The sequence below is a fragment of the Balearica regulorum genome, chromosome 2 (genome assembly GCF_011004875.1).
Source record: "Balearica regulorum gibbericeps isolate bBalReg1 chromosome 2, bBalReg1.pri, whole genome shotgun sequence".
NCBI lineage: Eukaryota > Metazoa > Chordata > Aves > Gruiformes > Gruidae > Balearica > Balearica regulorum.
The window spans coordinates 120742381-120760992 of record NC_046185.1 but is presented as its reverse complement, the minus strand read 5'-3'; the positions used below and the strand labels follow the sequence as shown (position 1 = coordinate 120760992).

Below are 18612 nucleotides of genomic sequence, written 5' to 3'. Positions count from 1 at the left end.
CGGGAGCTTTTTTTTTTTTCCCCAAATCTTAAAAATAAAATTTGGGTTGTGCATTTGTTCTATCAGTTTTATATACTGTGGCCAAGTTACAGTCTTATCACAATATTAAATTCCTTCTAACCAGAACAAGGGCTGAAAGGGGTTATCTTTAACTCTAAAAGGGAAAAAGAGACTGTGGAAGGTAAGTACCCCTTTCAGGTAAAGGACATTTACATTTTTCAAACCAGATGTAAAGATTTATTTAATCAGTTGTCTCTGAAACATTGTAGTGAAGTTTCAATTAATTTTTCACTTACATCCAATTTTTTATAAAAATTATTTTTAGAATGTATTTAAATGATTCATGGATTTATGCACTGAATGAGAACGGATTTTGAATTGATTCTTCCAGATGACTGGGTATTAGGAAATACAACAAGCAGGTAGATTTGATTAGCGTCTCTTTATTTGATGGCAAACTCTTTTGCATCGCTAGGTTTTTCCAGCTAAATACAAAGATTTTTGTACTTTAAGGGGTTCAATGAGATTAAATAGTGACAGTATCGCTGAAGGTTTAACAACAGGGAATCAGGTCATATTCATCTTCAGTCTGATTCCTCACTGGAAGTATTTTTACTAAACAAAGTTGAATCTGACAACAGCGTTAACTAGATGATGATATATTTAGATATATTAGCTTCCCAAGGAAACCAATTATTTTTGCACAAGTCCCTTGAATGTAAGTTTGCTTAAAGCTGAAATCAACCAGCAGGTCAGACTTCAGGTAGAACAGTATTTTGACTTTTTCAAAATTACTGTCTCTTTAGAAACAACTTTAAAAGCTTTTGAAAAGGCAGAAAGGAGTGATGAAACAAACCCACACCAATCCTCTAAGCCAGGCTATTACAATATAGAAGTAAGAACTACCTGATAGGGTATATACAATTGGTTCAACTTAAGTTGTTATAATCCTGGCCCTTAGGCTAAGAGGTATCAAATCCACATGGTTTTGGTATCAGCTATAACTTGAGCTAGTAACTAATATACGTATCTATATACAAAAAAGCAGCTCACTTTGTACCATACAGTCTGCAAAGTCAACGTGGAAGGATTTCAAGCTTAAACATTTGTTTCCTTGTCATTCATGAATGACAGGTGTCAATCCCAAAATAGTACCTTATCCAAGAAAAAATAGATTTTCATAATAATTTTCTGTCTGCTTTAAAATATCAGTAGAAACTGCCTTTTCTTTGAGCAGGTTCATATCACCTTTGTCCATGTTCCAGGAAAATGTTTGGTGCTAATGCGCTTTTTAAGCTGAACGTATCTCCACTCGATGAGTGTCGAGAAGTTGCTTTTCCACCTATCAACAAAGTCTCTGCCTCTTTTATTTCCATAGCTCTCTTGTAAAGTTCAGCCGCCTTCTCAAAGTCTCCCCCTTCATAGCTTCGGAGAAGAGTAAACCAAAGTTGAAACAAGCAAATAAAACAAGTCTCTCAATTCATTTAAATTGAAATGCACACCACGCTAGCAACAAAGTGTACTTAAGGGCTCTCTACTTTCCTAGTAAGTACACAACTCCAGGATGGTTTGTTTCATCCAGTAATTTTTGTAGTAATTTGCTTTTATAGGGCTAAAACATATAATCTTACCTCAGCACAGCCAAGTTTTTCAGAGTTTCCCCCACACGAGGATGCATGTGACCAAAGCTATCTTCATAAATCTTTAATGCACGTTCATAAAGAGGTAAAGCTTCAATCTGCTTTTTCTTTGGGTAGTAGAAAGTTGTTTGTTACAGATGTATATTACATTTGCTATCCTTTTTTCCCAACATAGTATCAACACATCCTAGCTGCAAAGTCATGCATATTTAACTAGAAAGGTGTTTTGAGTTCTCAATAGTGTTGACAGATGAGGATGATAATTGAGACTGTCAAAGCAATTGGCTTGCACTTGCAAATGCAATTCTCACTACTATTGTAACAATTAAGGTCTGGACTTCCTAGGCAGTTTTGAAAATTTTAGTCCTGAAAGTTTTGAGTTACCAAATGCTCTTTAATTTTACCTGAGGCAGCTTTAATGCCTGTTTAAAATCAGATATGTGGAAATACATAAAACAAGAAAACAATCTACAGCTCACTCGATACTAAGAAAGATGTTTGGTAAGTTGATTGCATCTCCTTTGAATCTCATATTAGTTGTAGACTAAAAAGTCTACAGCTTTCTCAGATTTTTAGTTACACAGAGTCGCAGCTGATCAAGGTGAGCACTCTTCATTCACGGACATAAATTTCAAAGGATTGCGTTTCCCTCCGAGTCAGTCGTGGAGCTGTGTTTCATCACACTGTGATAACTGCCCTATTGCGGAAAGCTGTACTCTAGCTCGAGTCTTATAAAGCACGTGGGCATTTTGAATTCTCTAAAGAGCATTAGCCCAAGTGTCCTTGTGAAATACCATCATAGCAATTATCTGTTCCCTGCATACATTTTCATTGCCAAACATCCTTTCAATTTTTAAAATGGAACCTAAGAATTTGCAAGTCTTATGAGGAATTTCCCTTTTAAATGGGTACCAAGTTTCTTTGGTATCCTTTAGGTACAAATCATAAAAAAGTCTCAGACAGGAATAATAAACACGTTAAGACTTGAAAAACTTACCATCTGACAGTAAAGAACAGCCAGATTTACCAAAGCAGTTGCTACGCTAGGGTGTTTTGGGCCAAATGACTTCTGTCGAATTTCAACTGCTAGTTCATACAGAGGAACAGCCTTGTCAAGTTTTCCCTAGAAGTAACAGGGAAAAACTGATTCAGTTCTCTTGTGTCAACATGGTAACAGTAAAATCTATTTGAAACAAAAAACCCTGGCGAAGATGTAACTGTTTCCAGAATAAGGGTTAACTTTGGTTAATTCATAGTTATATTCTGTACAGATTGTTTATCATGAATATTTATTAGCACCTAATTTTCCAAAGTACTGCACATATTCAACTCCCAGTTAATGTGTTTCACAGCTAGGTCTGTTTCTTTCTTTTTTTAATTTCATTTTTTCCCCCACAAGTGTCTTATTGAGAAGGCTGTTAAAATGAATTTTCAGTTATACTTTTATCCAAATCGTTTTCTCCAGTTGTATTTCCTCATCCTGCCACAAATGACAGCAGAGCTTACTTATTGTCCTAAAAGGCCTAAATTTTACTGGTGATAGGGGAATGGGAACGTAGCTGCAGTTTTCTGCTTACTTAAATGATGTTCGCACCATCTTTGGAACAGCTGCAGTGTCCAATGCCATTTCAAGTGGCTGTTGCTTCCCATTCACCATACTGAGGCTTTGGCTTCTTGACTTTGGTTTCTCTAAAATACTCCTCTCATATTCCAACTAGTTTTACTGTAGATTATTTTTCCAGCAAATCTTTTTTTCCTCCAAATTTGAATCTGCTCACATGTTAACTGGATATACTTCAGAAGTATGCTTAGGCTTTTATTATTGAAATGTAAATTTTCATATTTAATAGCAATTAGAAATTAAATACAGCAAACTTCCATTTTATAATGGTTCACTGTAATTGCAAAATTCATATCAAATTTTCTGCTTATTTTTTCAAATCATCACCAGGCCATAGTTTGAAGATGATCAGCAATTCATCCAGAAAAACTACTTATCTGTAAATAATTGTCATTTTCTACATCTGATTCCTGTCCCTTCTCTTCCTCTACTCTTCCCTGTGTCACTAGTTCACCGTGAATTTTAATTTATGCCCCTTCAAATCAGCAAAGAGCTGTTTGATGCAAATATTGAGTGCTTTTGCAGTTTCTAGCAGCATCAAAATTAGAAAGTGAAGCAGGCAGAGAATATGTGACCCAAAATAATTTCATGCATGGAATAGCAGTAACAGTTATTGAGCAAACACACAGGAGCATTTGATCCAAGGGATTATCTTCAAGGATGCTTTTTTCTTTGAAGAATGGTAAAATGTGAAAAGAAAAAATTCTTGTCATCCTCTGAATTTGATCTTGGTTCAACAGCTGGAACCCTTACATGACTCTTATACTGATGATATCGAATGGTTACTTTGACCATCTGCAAACACAAATATTCATAAAACATTCTGAAATGATGAAACGCAGAAGTTTATGCTACTGTTAAAGTTACTCCCTGTAGTATATTTAGCAGGGGAATAACTCTCACCTTTCACTGCATCAACAGAAGCTGAAGGTGGCTCAGCCGCATCAAACTCCCTCATAAGCCTTCAAGTTACTCTCAATTTGACTGTATAGTTCAAGGTCACTGTGTAAAGAGGACTACTCCTACACTCTAAAACATGATTTTTCCACCAAGGCACATCTGACCAAACTCTTGCATGTGGATGTCACATAGCAGACAGCTGGAGAAGTCAAATACAGCTGGGAAGAGCTTCCCTCACTGCAGCTAAAATGCCAGCTTTTAACCAAACCTGAAATTCTTCATGGTGAATCCTAAGCACACAAGACACCGAAGACATGACTCACAAATGGCTTTTCTTTAAACAAAGTGTGTTTTGAAAAAGCTACTGGGCTTTTTGGAAGCAGACTGAGGCCGCTTGACTACATCTTTTACGCATGTGTGTAGACCACCAGAAGTGGACAAAATGCCCATGCTCCGCTCCTGTTGGATTAAAGACTGTAACAATGCAAGGCATCACAGTTAATTTAGGTGATGAGAAAAGGTAACAGGCTCATACATACCATCTTTTTGTACAGCACTGCCAGGTGTTTCACAGTATAAGCCAAGGAGGGATGATCTGGAGCCAGCGCTCTCCTCCTGATATCTAAAGCTTTTTCGTAGAGTTCCTCTGCCTTGTCATAGTGCTTCTTCTCATTGTACAAGGCCGCCAGATTATTCAATGACTGCGCGCAGTCTGGGTGGTCGGGTCCCAGGACTCTCTCTCTCATTTCCAAGGAGCGCTTCAGGAAAAGCTCTGCTGTCCTACAAAACACATTCGTTCAGCGGTATTTTAAAGCTGGTAACATCTGTACAGGCTGAAGTGGCTGTTTGAAACAGAACAAACTCAGCCTTGGAAACTGCACAGATACTGACATCTGATAACGGACTAGCCTCAGAATAAGCAAATGCCAGATCAGCAATTAATTTATGCAGTGAGGAACTACACATCCCAGACACAGCCCTGCTGTGCAGGCTAACCATAAGGATGTAGATAGAGGGCTAGTTAATATATTTCTCTGCAATCGTGGATCTCCCCTGTTAAGGACTCAAAAGCCAGTCTAGCAGATTTCAGCAAACATTACACTACCCCATAGTTGCCCGTTTCTCTAACTCAACCTACATCTTCAGTTATGCAAGTCATCCTTCCTTATTCAAAACATTCTACTCACTTCTGGGCAACTCCTCATAGTAGTCAAGTAGTTCCACAGATAAAGCAATCGTGGAACATGAGGTAAAGGTTCAGAACACACCACATACTTTTCAAGTAACTTTAAAGAATATAAAACATATAGGGTTCAACAGACAGCTTTCACACCAAAGGAGGAGAGATTGGAATGGGTTTTATATATGTCATGAGCTAGATTCTCATAGTAGAATCTGTCTAGAAGTGACAAAGTAGAAAAGACTCTGTGCGATGCTGCCGTTCAAGCGTTTCCCTATCAAAAGGGTGTATTTTTATCTCACTAGAGTAGCGTACTACTATTCCATTATAGATTTACAGCAGTTCCTCTATCACAAACAACGGGCGATCCCCACATAGTACTGGCAGTATCCATTATAACTAGGCAGTTTGTCATCCTGACATACACACAAATTCTATGTGACACTCTTCCCAAGAGGTCAGCTTTGTAAATTGGAAAAATCCATTTTGCATCAGAGAGAAAAAAGACCATTTATACATAGGACTGTAGGTTCAATTCTGGAGCTCTTAGACAAGTGTCAAAAGGTGTTCACTCCATGTAAGGGCTAGAGGATGATGTGTGATATAGCATATGACAACTAATAAAGTAACATACTCTTTTGCCATTGATTTCATTCTAACTGCATCAAATGATCAGAAAATTCAATCTTGGACTTGCTGATTCAGAACAGAGACACAGTATCCATTAAAAAAAATGACTTAAACCCTCACTAGAACGAAGGTTATACTTTTGGTCACCTATGAAATAGTGGAGATACGGTTACTCTAGAAGTAGGTTGCGTTGGACAGGAACTACGTATGAATAATGTGGCATATAAAATGATTTTGTATAAGATTAGATAGGTGTTGCTCCTCTATCATCAGTCACTTTGGTGTGACTTCGTGAGGGTAAACTGACAAAAACCCCCACATTTCCAACAACTGTTAAAAATCAATTCCTTCACTGAAAAGGTCCTGCATTGAACAGATTCTGTGTGCAGATCCTAAACTACGATACACTTCTGTCGTTATCCAACAACTACTGGTGGCATAAACATCAGATATAGGAAGAATGTAAACATACTTCCAGAACTTACTCTGGTTTTGCTTCCAGAACTTACTCTTTTTTGCTGTGCACTTTCTTCTCTGAAGATTCAGTTGAGTGAGATTTATGGTAATTTTACAATTCCCTCACAACACAGTTTTAGACTACTCTGTGGACTGGAGAAGTTGATGTCAAGAGTGGCTAACCATGCAATCAGAACTGTTCTGCACCTTTTATTCCTGTTCAACACCCCTGCTTATCTCTATCTGCTTTTAGAACACCTTTGTGCTGCTCTGTCCTCTTTTGTCCTTGAAAAGGCCAGCAGGGTAAGAGCCTGAGGATTACAAGCACAGTGAATATTTAACTCATGGTTTCTTGTAATACTGGCATTTTGAGTATTTTTCACAGAAAAACAACAATCTTGCTGCTCAAGCATGAACACTACAAAGGAGGGTCACAAAATAGTGAAGCTGAGTGGAGGTGGCATACATTTTCAGAGACAATTGGTATTTGCCACAAAGTCTAGGTTAAATTTAGCTGTGGAACATCAATTCTGAATGCAGAAAAGGCACTGACTTGGTAAATACTCACATGTTAACAGCATCAACTCTAGAAAATATAAGTGAATTTCACAGTAAACAAAAACTAGTAGAATGAATCAAGGATGCCACCATAATGAGTATTTGATCATGTGTCTACACTTAATGCTAGCTCTCAATGCTTTGTTTCCATTTAGATCTCTAAGAACACTCAGTAGATGTGTCACAATTAAAACAACTTACTCAAGATTATTCTGCAGGTAATAGAGGACGCCAAGCTCATTGAGGGTTCGAGCATTATCTGGTGTATCCTTGCCTAGTGTGAGCTCTTCCAGTTGCAGTGCTCTTTGACGCAGGAGAGCAAAGCCACACTACAGCAAAGGACAAGGTAACGTAAGCCAATTACCATTACAGTGTACAACTGAAGACAGAAAATCAAAACACTCAGTTTGGTGCCAATAATCCTACTTAAGTTCTGTTTTAAATCTAAATGGCGCAGACATTCTGCTTATTTACAGTCTAACAGTGAATTTCACCAAAAATGCTTCCAGGAAATTTAAGTTACTGTGCTGTCATACAGCTCTGTTTTCCCTGTATCGTACGTGCTAATTTGCTTAAACTCCACAGTTTAATAACCAATACAGATCAAACTCTTAGGTTTGTAAGATCAAAACTTAATTTTAAAGTTAATCTCCTATCCTAAATGCCATATATAAATATAATACATATAAAGTATTATTCAAGGCTTTACATGGATCTTTGTAAAATGGGCTGCCAAGCTAATGCTTACATGCAAAGTGAATTACAAGTAAAAACTGCAGCTATTGTTACACACTCCACCTATTCTTGATCTTTGCAGTCTTAATAAAAATACTTGTGCAGCAGAATGCATTACAGAAACGGACAAAATCTTCATGATCCAAATTCATTTGTATTTAAGCACTGTGGAAATAGTAACATTTTTATGGCTTTTTACTACTTTCATTAGAGCTACAACTAGAGCTCTGCAGTTACTAGCTGAACTCTTACAGTACAGGCACTACATGACAAACAAACCCTTAGCTCAAGAATGGCAAGAGGAACTCTGTAGCTGAAAAAACACAGAAGAAAAAATAGGGAAAAACTCAGTATGGCACCTAACATTATTACTGGGATTATCCATTGCAGTAAGCACTGTGTTGACTCGTATTTGTAGGATAAATGCCTCAGTTATTCTGGAGAACACCTTTTTCCATTGTCACTCTGGCAGCCAATTGTAATTCTGCACCCCCAAAACATATATAACCACTTAGCTCTTTTCCACCTCTCTCAACTCCATACCAGTTGTACTGATGCATCTGCACTTCCAGCAGAGCTGAAAGGGCAGTTACCAAAGCTGCTGCTAGGCTACTTCACTACCTATGCCCTCAATTATCAAAAGCACTGGAGCTTTGTCAGCTCTGCAGACACACTTTATCATCTATTTCACAGAGCCACAACATGTCCTGCACTTTTATTAAATATCAAGCATTTCCTTACCAGACTGCCTTTCCGCCTTGCTGCTTTTTGGCGTATTTTGAAGGACTTTTTCCTCAGTTGCTCAGCTTGTTCATATCTGAAAAGTTATTTGTAGTGTTAGAAGAATGCCAAATGTAGCATCAGTGAGTATTTTGGAAAGCTTCTAAGTTACCTGAGTGTACAAATTTGAGGAGAATTTAAGAATCTTGAGAAAAAAAAAAAATCACACTTTTTGTCAAAGATAAAATATCTAAAATGCTTAGGGCCAGACAATGCTGCTCCTCCTTTATCTCTAGAAGTCTGTTGTTAAACTAAGCACAAAAGTTGGCCCCTACTGGGTGGCCTCTTACAGGAATACAGAGGGGATGGTCATGGTTGCATTGGAACTTATGAAACTCAAAAAAAGAACGGAAGAAACACTCTGGCTTCAGGAAGAAAATCTCTGCTGTTATTTTTGTACCACCTCCACATAAAAGAAAAATACCGGTGTAGTTAAGCTTACTTGTTCTGCTTTTGATATAAGGTTGCAAGTGCATCAAGTTCACGGGCTACCCGAGGATGTTCAGCTCCATAAGCGTTTTCAGAGATTTCCAGTGCCTGTTTATATAGCTGTTCAGCATTTCCAAACTTCTTCCACTGAACATAAACTCCTGCTAGCTGGTGGAGTGACTGCGCCACCCTTGGGTGGTCTGGATCCAGTGCAGTCTCTCGAATCTCCAGAGACCGCTGCAGAGGAGCTACAGCCTGTGACAACAAAGTTCAGAATATGATAGCAGCCAGCAGCATCCTGTATGCTACAATAATTTAACAACTGCAACAGAAAGCACACGCTGAGCTCTGCTTGATTTGCCTTCTTGCTGTTACAACAATCTCTAAATGCACTTACCTGACTGAGAAGACCTAGGTCCTTAAGAAACCGTCCCAGGGTCTCATAAAGATCAGCCAGGCAGATCATACTTTCCTCTCCCTCACAGCTTTTTTCATATTCTTTCAGAGAGTCAAAATACTCAGCTGCCATAGAGCTCTTATCTTTCCCAACCAGCTGCCAGTAACTCAGCAATTCTGCAAAATGTCCCCTGTTTTAACAAGGAAATAAGAAGCTCATCTTATCTCTGATACCCCTCTATTCAGACTGATGCTAGCTTAGAAGAAAAGGGCCATAAGCATGAATGTTGTCTTTACGTTACAGCATCTACAGAGACAATCCATAGAGACTGTGAAACAGCTGTATTTATTCCTTTACCAACCCCCAGGTGTAACAGAATAGAAAAAATAGATTATTTATATGACAATGGCATTTAGCATTTCAGCCTCTACTATTTAAGTTCCTTTAATCTCTGTCATTTTCTGATATATATTGACAAAAATTACTTTGAAATGTATATACCGCCAAAGCAGTGGCTACCTTTGTACCTTTTGTAAAGGTTTTGGGATACAAAGAGATTCAAAAGACACTTGCGTAGCTTTTGCTTATCACCCTGCTGCTGGAAGAGCCAGGGAAGTTCATCTGCACTTCTCCAAGTCACTCGGTCTCGACTATTGAAAGAAAAGCAAATCAAAATTAAAACTCTGAGAGGCCTAAAAGAACTTGTCAATTTGATGTGAAAACTAGGCAAGCGTACAATTGACATACCTGCATGTCTAAACAGACAGACTACTGTAAGACCTATGTACTCCATTTTCTCACATTTTCATTTTAATTTCACCCCAGAGGGCGCTGGAACCCCCCAGGTACCCCACAGGAAGCTGCTCCTCCCTCCTGTATGGGCTAATCTGTGCCTGCTAGCAGAATTTCAGTCCTGCAGCAGCCCACTGTCCCTTTGTGCCTCCTTCCCCTGGAAACCTGTGGCCCTCTTGGCTTTTTGCTGCCCAACAGTGGATGGTCTGAGAAGCAGTAAGCAGTAGCCCACAGCTGGGACACATTAACTCAGGCCTGTAAATGTAAGTTAGTTTTCAAGCTGGGTATGAACTTGTAGCTGTTCGGCTGTTCTACTGGACCTCCTCTTGTGTATGTGCTAATTGCTTGCTGAATGCAAGCGGTCTTCCGCTACTTCTTCAAGTTCCAAGCAACCTCAAATTTCCTAGCTGTGGGAAAATAACCTAAGATTGGCAAGGAGGACTGTAAACACGCTCAAGTGACTTGCAGCTGGGGTATCGAAAAAACACATATATCATACTAATTGTTGTTTAGCCTTTTGTGTTTGACAAGTACAACATCCATGTTTAGATAACACAGGCCTGTGATACACTTAGAGGCACCCTATCAAACGAGCTGGAGATTCCTGCCCTGCTGTGAGAAAGATCAAAGCACAGCAGTAACTACGCCTGCAGGAATCCCTGATAAACAGGTGAAAACAGCAGGTTCAGTGATCCTCCAGCAAGGACCGAGCTCTGCAGTGCCTGTGCTCCCACTTGTGTGCCTCTGTCTGGGTGCTGCTCCAGGGATCCTCTGGTTGGCAAGGTAACAAAAATAAATTTACTCTTTGCATTTCATCCATGGTTTTGCGCTTGTTCCTGCGTCCTGCCTGTGCCAGCTCACACACTAGCATTTGCTGGGAGTTAAAAATCCACATGGGGTCAGTTACCATGAAAAAATTGATGTGGTATAAATTCATGCCCTACCTTTTCACATGATAACTTTATTATATGCCCATTCCCCTCCATAGTCCTCAATCTTTTCCAAGATTAAAAAGCAAGATATCAATAATAAACTGCTAAACTGACAACTAGGGTTTTGTAGAGTTATTTTGCAATAATAATTTACTAAACTGAGCCAAATAAGCTGTATGAAGAAAACAAAAATATCCATGAGGCATAAAGACTGCAATTAGCACACCTTGAGGAATTCTGACCTACCTTAGCTGCATGGTGAAATACTCCACTAGTTTTTGTCTATAGGCAGAAATAACATTGTCACCTTCTTCCATATACTCTAGTCTCACCATCTCCCAAGCCTGAAAGAGAGTATAATGGAGCGAAAGAGAACGCATTTAATATTTATTAAGTGCACTTAATAATATTTAACAGGGCACTATGCACGATTTCTTTATGAACCACGCCTTGTGTTGTAGAACTGAAAATCTTTCAATGACAAAGGCACTACAGTTTGTCTTCTCTTAGACCAAAGCTCTTGTTATTCAGACTATATTCCCTTCTCCTTCAATTCTGCTTGGGTTTTGTGGAACCAGTGTTTTCTAGGACCCATGGAGTTAACAGCTAACAGATCAGAAATTTCTAGAAGGTTTGAAATGCCAGGTTTTCAACTGCTGAACAATACTGACCAATAGTGGCATCACAGCACTAGTAGTTTTCAAGGTGACTCTAACGTCACACCCAATGTTAAAAAAAATGGATGAACAAACACAAACATATCACCATCTACCTAGTTAACAAAAAAATTTATCTAAAAAAAGTAGGGCCTTGGGGGGTGGAGTTTCACTCGCACGTGTTTAGAATTACAAAATTTACCTGGAGGTGCTGGAACTTGAGCAAACCACAGCCATATGTCAGCAAACACATTTTGTGCAGGCTGTGAATGAGCGAGGCTAACACTGCAGAAGACAGTTCAGGATAAAGTTCCATCAGCTCTGACTCGCTCACACCATTGTGGCTAACACCAATGACACACAGTACCTACATAAAGCAGAAAAATTATTTTACACAGTTAGCAATATTTGCTGCAGAGCTTAGTTACACTGAAATTCCAAGCAAAACACTGTGTATAACTTGATACAACACAAGCAAAAAACCACTGTCTGCACAAGCCCTTTCCCTCTTCTGTCCTCAAAGAACAATCCTCAGTGCTAACAGATGAATATTCTAATAGATAAAGCACCGAATGAGACACTTTGGGACAAACAAATGGCTCCTTAGACTTTCTTCTAGAACACTGGGGTAAAATAATTCCTTTATCATAAGGAACTTCCATCTAATTAAAATATGCTGAAGATCATACGCTGCCAGCACCAAAGAACTTCTAGCAATTATTGAGTATCATGTCCTAATCAAAAAAATGTTCCACACAACAGGGAAATTCTGCAAAGGTAGGAAGAAGAATCAGGAATCTAGTAAGCAGTGCCCTGTATTCTCAAGATAACATTTTTTGATTACATTTACTATGCTCAATGTAGTTAATCATTGGATCAGGGTAGTGATCAGCAAGGAAGTGCTAATTCTGTATCACAGTGGAAAAATTCTGGTTTGTGAGACAATGACCAAGTTGAAATTTAACACAAAGCAGTCATATGTTCTATAGTTACACAGAAGATAAATAAAATTGTCTCTTCTATACTAATAATACAGTAATCTCCAAATGATATACAGAAACCAACATAAATTTATATTTACTTTCAACTTAACAAAAAATCTTTACGGGAAAGGATATACAATACGTGTAGAAATACTGAAGCATTCTCTGCTTACCTCTCTCAAAAGACCTTTCTCTTTATCACTCCGCAATGATTCTTGAATCGATCTCAGAACAAGCCTGTACAGTGACACTGTGTCTTGACACTGGCAACACTGTTGAAGGGTTTCGTCAATATTTCCTGTACTTCCAATACTGAGCAGAAGGACAAAAAAGGCATGGTTTAACATACTAAATTTGGCTGATCAAGATGAATTGAAATTACTGAAGAGCTCTATCTCAAAAATGCCCTGAATTCCTACTGGGTTTAAAAGGTGCACAGCACTTGGTGAGATTCAACATAGAAGAGGTGAATTCCTGAAGCCACCTTCTGTTATATTGTCTGATTTTTCTAAATGACTGCAACATTTTTATTTTTTTAAAAAAAGTACGTTGCAGTGTTCTTTCCTCCAGCAGGAGTACAGAATAAGAACATCAGGTTGCATAAAGATAAAACCACACGCTGCTGTTTCATTCAATGCATTTAAAAAGCATGTTGTCAGGAGCAATTAAGCATTCTAGAACATAAAACAGCAACAAAAAATAATGAAAATCAGTCACCCAGAGTAAATTATCAATCAGTGTATCATCTTCCAGGAGTCTCTAAACTAAAAATGGGTCTTTCTCAACAAGATGAAGTCCAGGTTAATAATAAGCCAATGCAGTTATTATGTATTCTCTTGCACAAGGCAAGACTAATTTTCTCCACAGCAGGAATTATAGGGCAAAGTACCATATGCAGGATGTTAAACTGAACAGTTGCTGAACTTAGTTTGCCTCATAGATTTTAAGGCTAAAAGGATCTGATACATCAGTAAATACAACAGAATTGTAATTAAACTGATTAAACTAATTAAACTCAATTAAACTGTTTAACAAAATGATACCAACATTCTCCAAATACCATTAAAAAACATTAAAGCAACTGACACACTCAGAAATCAGAACAGAAAAATAAAATAAAAACAGAAGAGCTGAAAACAGACAGATACAACTATTTGGATTCGCTTAGTATCAAAACGGCAATTGTACACTCTCCGATCTTTCTTCCCACTGCATTCACAGTCAGTGAAGGGGGAAACTTTGCATACTGCTCCATTGTTTTTTCTTAAAGAGATTCATTCTATGTTAAATGAACGTATTTCAAAAGGCCAACAAACCTACTTGATTTCTTCTAATCTAGTGATGAGCATAATAATTTCAAGATCATCCCAACTCACCAAGCAATGGTTTTGCCCAAGAGAGTGACATACAAAGCATTGCAAGTTGTAGCGGAACGACAATGTCTTTCAAGCTTCTTCTCCTACAACATTTTAAACAAAATCTGTGAGACAAGACAAAGTTAACCATACCAATATTATGTTCACCGTTTGACAAGAAAATAAAAGTTCTAGATATGCTTCTATCTGTAACATGTGAAGACTATGACATGGTAACTAGTGCACAAAATACTGCATGTTTTTCTAGGTAGAGCAGCATATGAGTAAAAGTTTCCCTTCAAATTTAAGATGAAAATAGTTAGGGTCTAACCGTTACATCTCTAAAGATGAGGATTACCTTACAGAATCAGTCTCCAAGGCAAAGAGGTAAAATACTTTTTTCCACACTTATCCAATCATTGCTACAGTATTATGCAATACTAAACCTTCTATTATTCTAAATGAAAGAACATGTTTACAGCAATATGTGCAACTGTACAGTTTTTGTGTTAATAATTTATGCTGTTCCATCTGTGTTTCAGTGCTAGGAGCCATGGGATAAAAAATACTCAAACTGTGTGCTGTCTTGAGCAGTAATATTTAGATAGCTACACAATACTTTCTTTTGGTACCTGTGCTTACTTCATCTTTCCATGTTTTCACTAAAAATTATCCTAGAGTAAGGTACTTCAGAAGACCTGCAACAGACATACCTGCTCTTTAGTCAATTTAACATTTGCAGAGTTACATTCTGCACTAATGAGAGATTTAACATCTTTGGAATTCAGTGGATCAAGATGAAGAGTGGGCCACAACCTTTGGTATGAGAGAACAAAGTCATATTCAGACCTTATTAAATAGCACACAAAAGGAAAAAAAAAAAGACATCAAAGTTTCAGAGACTTTAAAAGATTGATATCAAAGCAGCAATTGAAGCTATTCCCTGCTACTACGACATTCTAGTCATGACAAGTCAAATTTCCACTTTTAGCCTTATCCTGGATCTATATCATGGTATTGTGGTTCTTGATGTGCCTCTGACTGCATTTAATATCCTCGTTCATATAGTCATGTGGACAGATACATCACAGTAAAACAAAAATCTGGTTGCACAACAGCTAAAACCTGTCCTCACTGCAGTTACAATAGAGAAGCTTTTGTTGTCCTCAATGGTTGCAAAACCTTATCCTATTACATCTCCAGGTCTTGACAAATCTGGCTGTTTGCTCTTCAGTGAGTAACTGTAATTTAAAACAACAATTTTAACCCAGGCTACTTTGAAACATCTCAGAAATATAACATACCTCCAAGCCTGTGGACATGTTTCCACGTTCACTGATACAATCACTCTCACGTTCACTGGCAGTGGATCTATCAGCCATTTCATATGCTTCTCAGCTTGCTTAAAAACAAATTTTGGTTACTCAATACAAAGGTTGTTCAAAACAAATGCCAGAAGTCAGTAGGTTTCATTAACTGCACAGTTCAGTGAAAGGAGTTTTAAATTCTCCAGTGTCCTTAAAAATTGTTCATGGCTCTTGAAACTGTACTAAATTATCTATTGGTATGTATCAGCATGACTGTACATTAAAGAAAAAGATAGAATACTATTGTTGAAACATTCACTTCAAGGACTAGGTTATTTACATGCCTAAGTCAGCTCACAGCCTTGAACCTTTGGATAAATAACGTAACTGGACTGCTCAAAAATTAAGGTGTTGAGATAAATTTGAAAAAAACAACCAAACAAAACAACCAAACACAAATTTTACCTATAAAAATGAAAGACTGTATTTCAACTCATCTGCACTTTTTGCAAAATTATTTTCTGTATGTGCTCTTCAGAGCAAAGGAAACATTAATATTTTTCTTACATAGGTACAGCTGAACCTACTGCAATAGTCAAAGTTTCTTTTATACTGACAAATGGCAAGTTATTTTAAAAACATACCTGTATTTGGTCAATAGAATCAATAATTATAATAATGCTGCCTTGATGACGTGCAGAAAGTTTTTCCAGCCAGCGAGGAAACTCTTCCAGAAGTTTAGCTGGATCCAAAGTCAGAGGCGACACTAACCAAGAGTGTTGCATAAGCTGCAAAATTATAAACATATAACAAATTCTACCTTAAAAATCAACCAGGATAGTTGAAAGAAGTCCTATAGACACAAGAGGGAAATAAACCCACCACATGATTTTAGAGCAATTTTTCTAGCCACGTTCGCATAGGATTCTTTCCTTCTAGTATATGCAGAAAGCTGGCAAATGCAGAACAAAGAATATTTATTGAACTTGTGTAAATTCTAGAGAGCTAACCTGACTTTACACAATGGACAAGGAATTTGGAGACTTAAAGGGCTTAAACATTGCACAGGTTAAATAGGCAGACTTCTAAAATACATGAGAAAATTGCAAGGAGAGCACAACTGATATCATTTTTCTAAAGGTTTTAGTCCTGTGAGGTCCTTAGTGCCATTTCGTAAAGGAAAAAGCAAACTTAGACCCTGGCACAAAAATACTCCTCGCTTATTCCCCACATATCTAACGCACAATTAGAAAATAAATTAACATAGGAGAGAAACTAGTCCAGGAACAGTATGGTGCCAACTGGTGAATACAGCCTCAGGTTTCTAAACACATAGACAGAAGAGGTACCACCTGCCTCTCTCATCGCCCAGATGGCAGGAAATTTTGGAAGAAGCTTATATGCTTTTATAAGCCATCAATATAGGTCACCAGAAGTATAACTGCTAATGTCAATCTACTATGAATATCCTAGAGATGCTATTTAATTGATCTGCATTCAATGTATAGGATCAGATTCCCCCCATTCTATAATGCCTTACATTTGTACTACTCTTAACTCATGTAGAAAAAGCTGTAGAAAATATTATCTTTTAACATACACACACACGCACTGGCACTTTCCAAAGAATCATGCAATGCAGGGTATGTAATAACACAGCATACCTTTAAAGTAAGGCGTTTAATTATCAACGCAGATTCTGAACTAGTAGACATGGGCCTCCCAACAAAGTGATAAAGAATTAGAGTGTTTGGTGAATGCTTCTGTTGCAATTGAATCCTAATGAGAGAAGTTAAAAAAAAAAAAAAAGCACTTAACAGACTATGATTTTGCAATAGTATCTCAAAAAAAAAAAAAAAAAAAAAAAAAAAAAAAAGGCAGTTTTGCCAAAGGAGATAGAGTGCCTGAGCTAGAGGTGTTCCATGTTTATCTTACAAAACAGGATAGACATTTCCTGAGCTATAATTGAACTTTTTATGTCAGATTCCATTTTTGCTCTCCCCAGTAGTAATAGCCATTAACAAGTGCCCTTCCTGGCACGGGATGGTCATGTGTCACTAAGCTTTTAAATAGTAATGACACTATCAACACTACCAATTTATTTTTATGTCAGCAAATTTTGTCATAGCCTACAAGTGACTATAAAATGAATTTCTATGATAAATTATTGGGTCAGATCTTTCCTTTATTTCAGTTAAAAAGACTCCAAAGGACCCCTCTTGCGTATCAGAGAAGCACAACACTATTGTACTACTGAAACCACTTATTAATGCTGTGCAAAGACAGATCTGTAGGGTGTTGCAGTTGGACTCAGGGAGATGTTAAAGGCAGTCCAGATGGAATTAGCTACTCAATTATTACAAATCTTTCCAGGATGCTTCAATAACTTCAGTGCTTTGTAAATGTTACCATTTTACCTCTAATTAAACTGATACAATATTTGAAATGTAATGGTAACTTTTTTCTTAAATTTCATTCATACAAAAAAAAAAGTTAAACTACCATTTTGACAGAAGGAGCGATTTCCCAGAGCCTGGACCTCCTGATACAAGCAGAGGTGGAATTGGTGCTGGTGCTGCTACTAGGTCATTTAGACGTTCAAAATACTATAAAAAAGAAACAATCATTACAATTATTCCACTGTTTAAGGGAGAAATACAGTAATTGGTATTGTAAACCATCTAGACAGAAAATGCATGTACAGATTTATTAAGATAAGGGAATAGTTACTGAAATGCCATATAATACAAATTGAAATAAATTTTGTAATGAAACACTTAAAACACAAAAATTATCATCTCTCTTAAAGAACGTGTAAAATAAATAAACATTTTTTCAAAACTCTATTTAAAATGGAACTTGCAGTGCTAATAAACTGAATTACTGTTACTACAGTAAAGCAATTTGGTACTATGTTTGTTCAGGCTTCCCCATCCCCCCTTTCCCTCAACTACTCGACTGCATTGGATATGGTTGCCAGGACAAAGCCTTCAAAGTTGGCATCTGCCATGAATTACATTTTGAGGCACTAAGCACGCAAAAGAACGGCTTGCTTTCACCACATGAATGCCCAAGAATGTTGTAGCAGAGTTTGGGATGACAAAAATAAAACCAAAAATCACCCTTCATTCACTTGGGAGAAATATTTTGTCTGCAAAAAAGAAGTGGAGAACACATGGGGATTTTTTCTATTAATGGTGTATTATTTTACTGTTCTAGAATGTAGTAAAGATGGCACAATCCTCTAACCCACTGCCAATA

At 37.5% G+C, this 18612-nt stretch overlaps 1 protein-coding gene across 1 annotated transcript in view; it reads right to left on the bottom strand.

The window, feature by feature from the left end:
• Positions 1 to 423: 423 nt before the first annotated feature.
• The window catches only part of NPHP3 (nephrocystin 3), a 28394-nt gene continuing 10205 nt past the window's right edge, over positions 424 to 18612 (bottom strand). Inside the window, exons 10-28 of the mRNA XM_010308591.2 lie at positions 17854 to 17957; positions 17016 to 17130; positions 15996 to 16139; positions 15349 to 15446; positions 14758 to 14860; positions 14066 to 14148; positions 12863 to 13001; positions 11909 to 12073; positions 11297 to 11394; positions 9854 to 9976; positions 9327 to 9516; positions 8943 to 9184; positions 8462 to 8537; positions 7187 to 7314; positions 4701 to 4941; positions 2638 to 2763; positions 1632 to 1747; positions 904 to 1425; positions 424 to 869 (exon numbers count right to left, since the gene is read on the bottom strand). Of these exons, the coding sequence (XP_010306893.2) occupies positions 1245 to 1425; positions 1632 to 1747; positions 2638 to 2763; positions 4701 to 4941; positions 7187 to 7314; positions 8462 to 8537; positions 8943 to 9184; positions 9327 to 9516; positions 9854 to 9976; positions 11297 to 11394; positions 11909 to 12073; positions 12863 to 13001; positions 14066 to 14148; positions 14758 to 14860; positions 15349 to 15446; positions 15996 to 16139; positions 17016 to 17130; positions 17854 to 17957 (2472 nt within the window). The 3' untranslated portion in view covers positions 424 to 869; positions 904 to 1244. The remainder of the gene's footprint in view (positions 870 to 903; positions 1426 to 1631; positions 1748 to 2637; positions 2764 to 4700; positions 4942 to 7186; positions 7315 to 8461; positions 8538 to 8942; positions 9185 to 9326; positions 9517 to 9853; positions 9977 to 11296; positions 11395 to 11908; positions 12074 to 12862; positions 13002 to 14065; positions 14149 to 14757; positions 14861 to 15348; positions 15447 to 15995; positions 16140 to 17015; positions 17131 to 17853; positions 17958 to 18612) is intronic.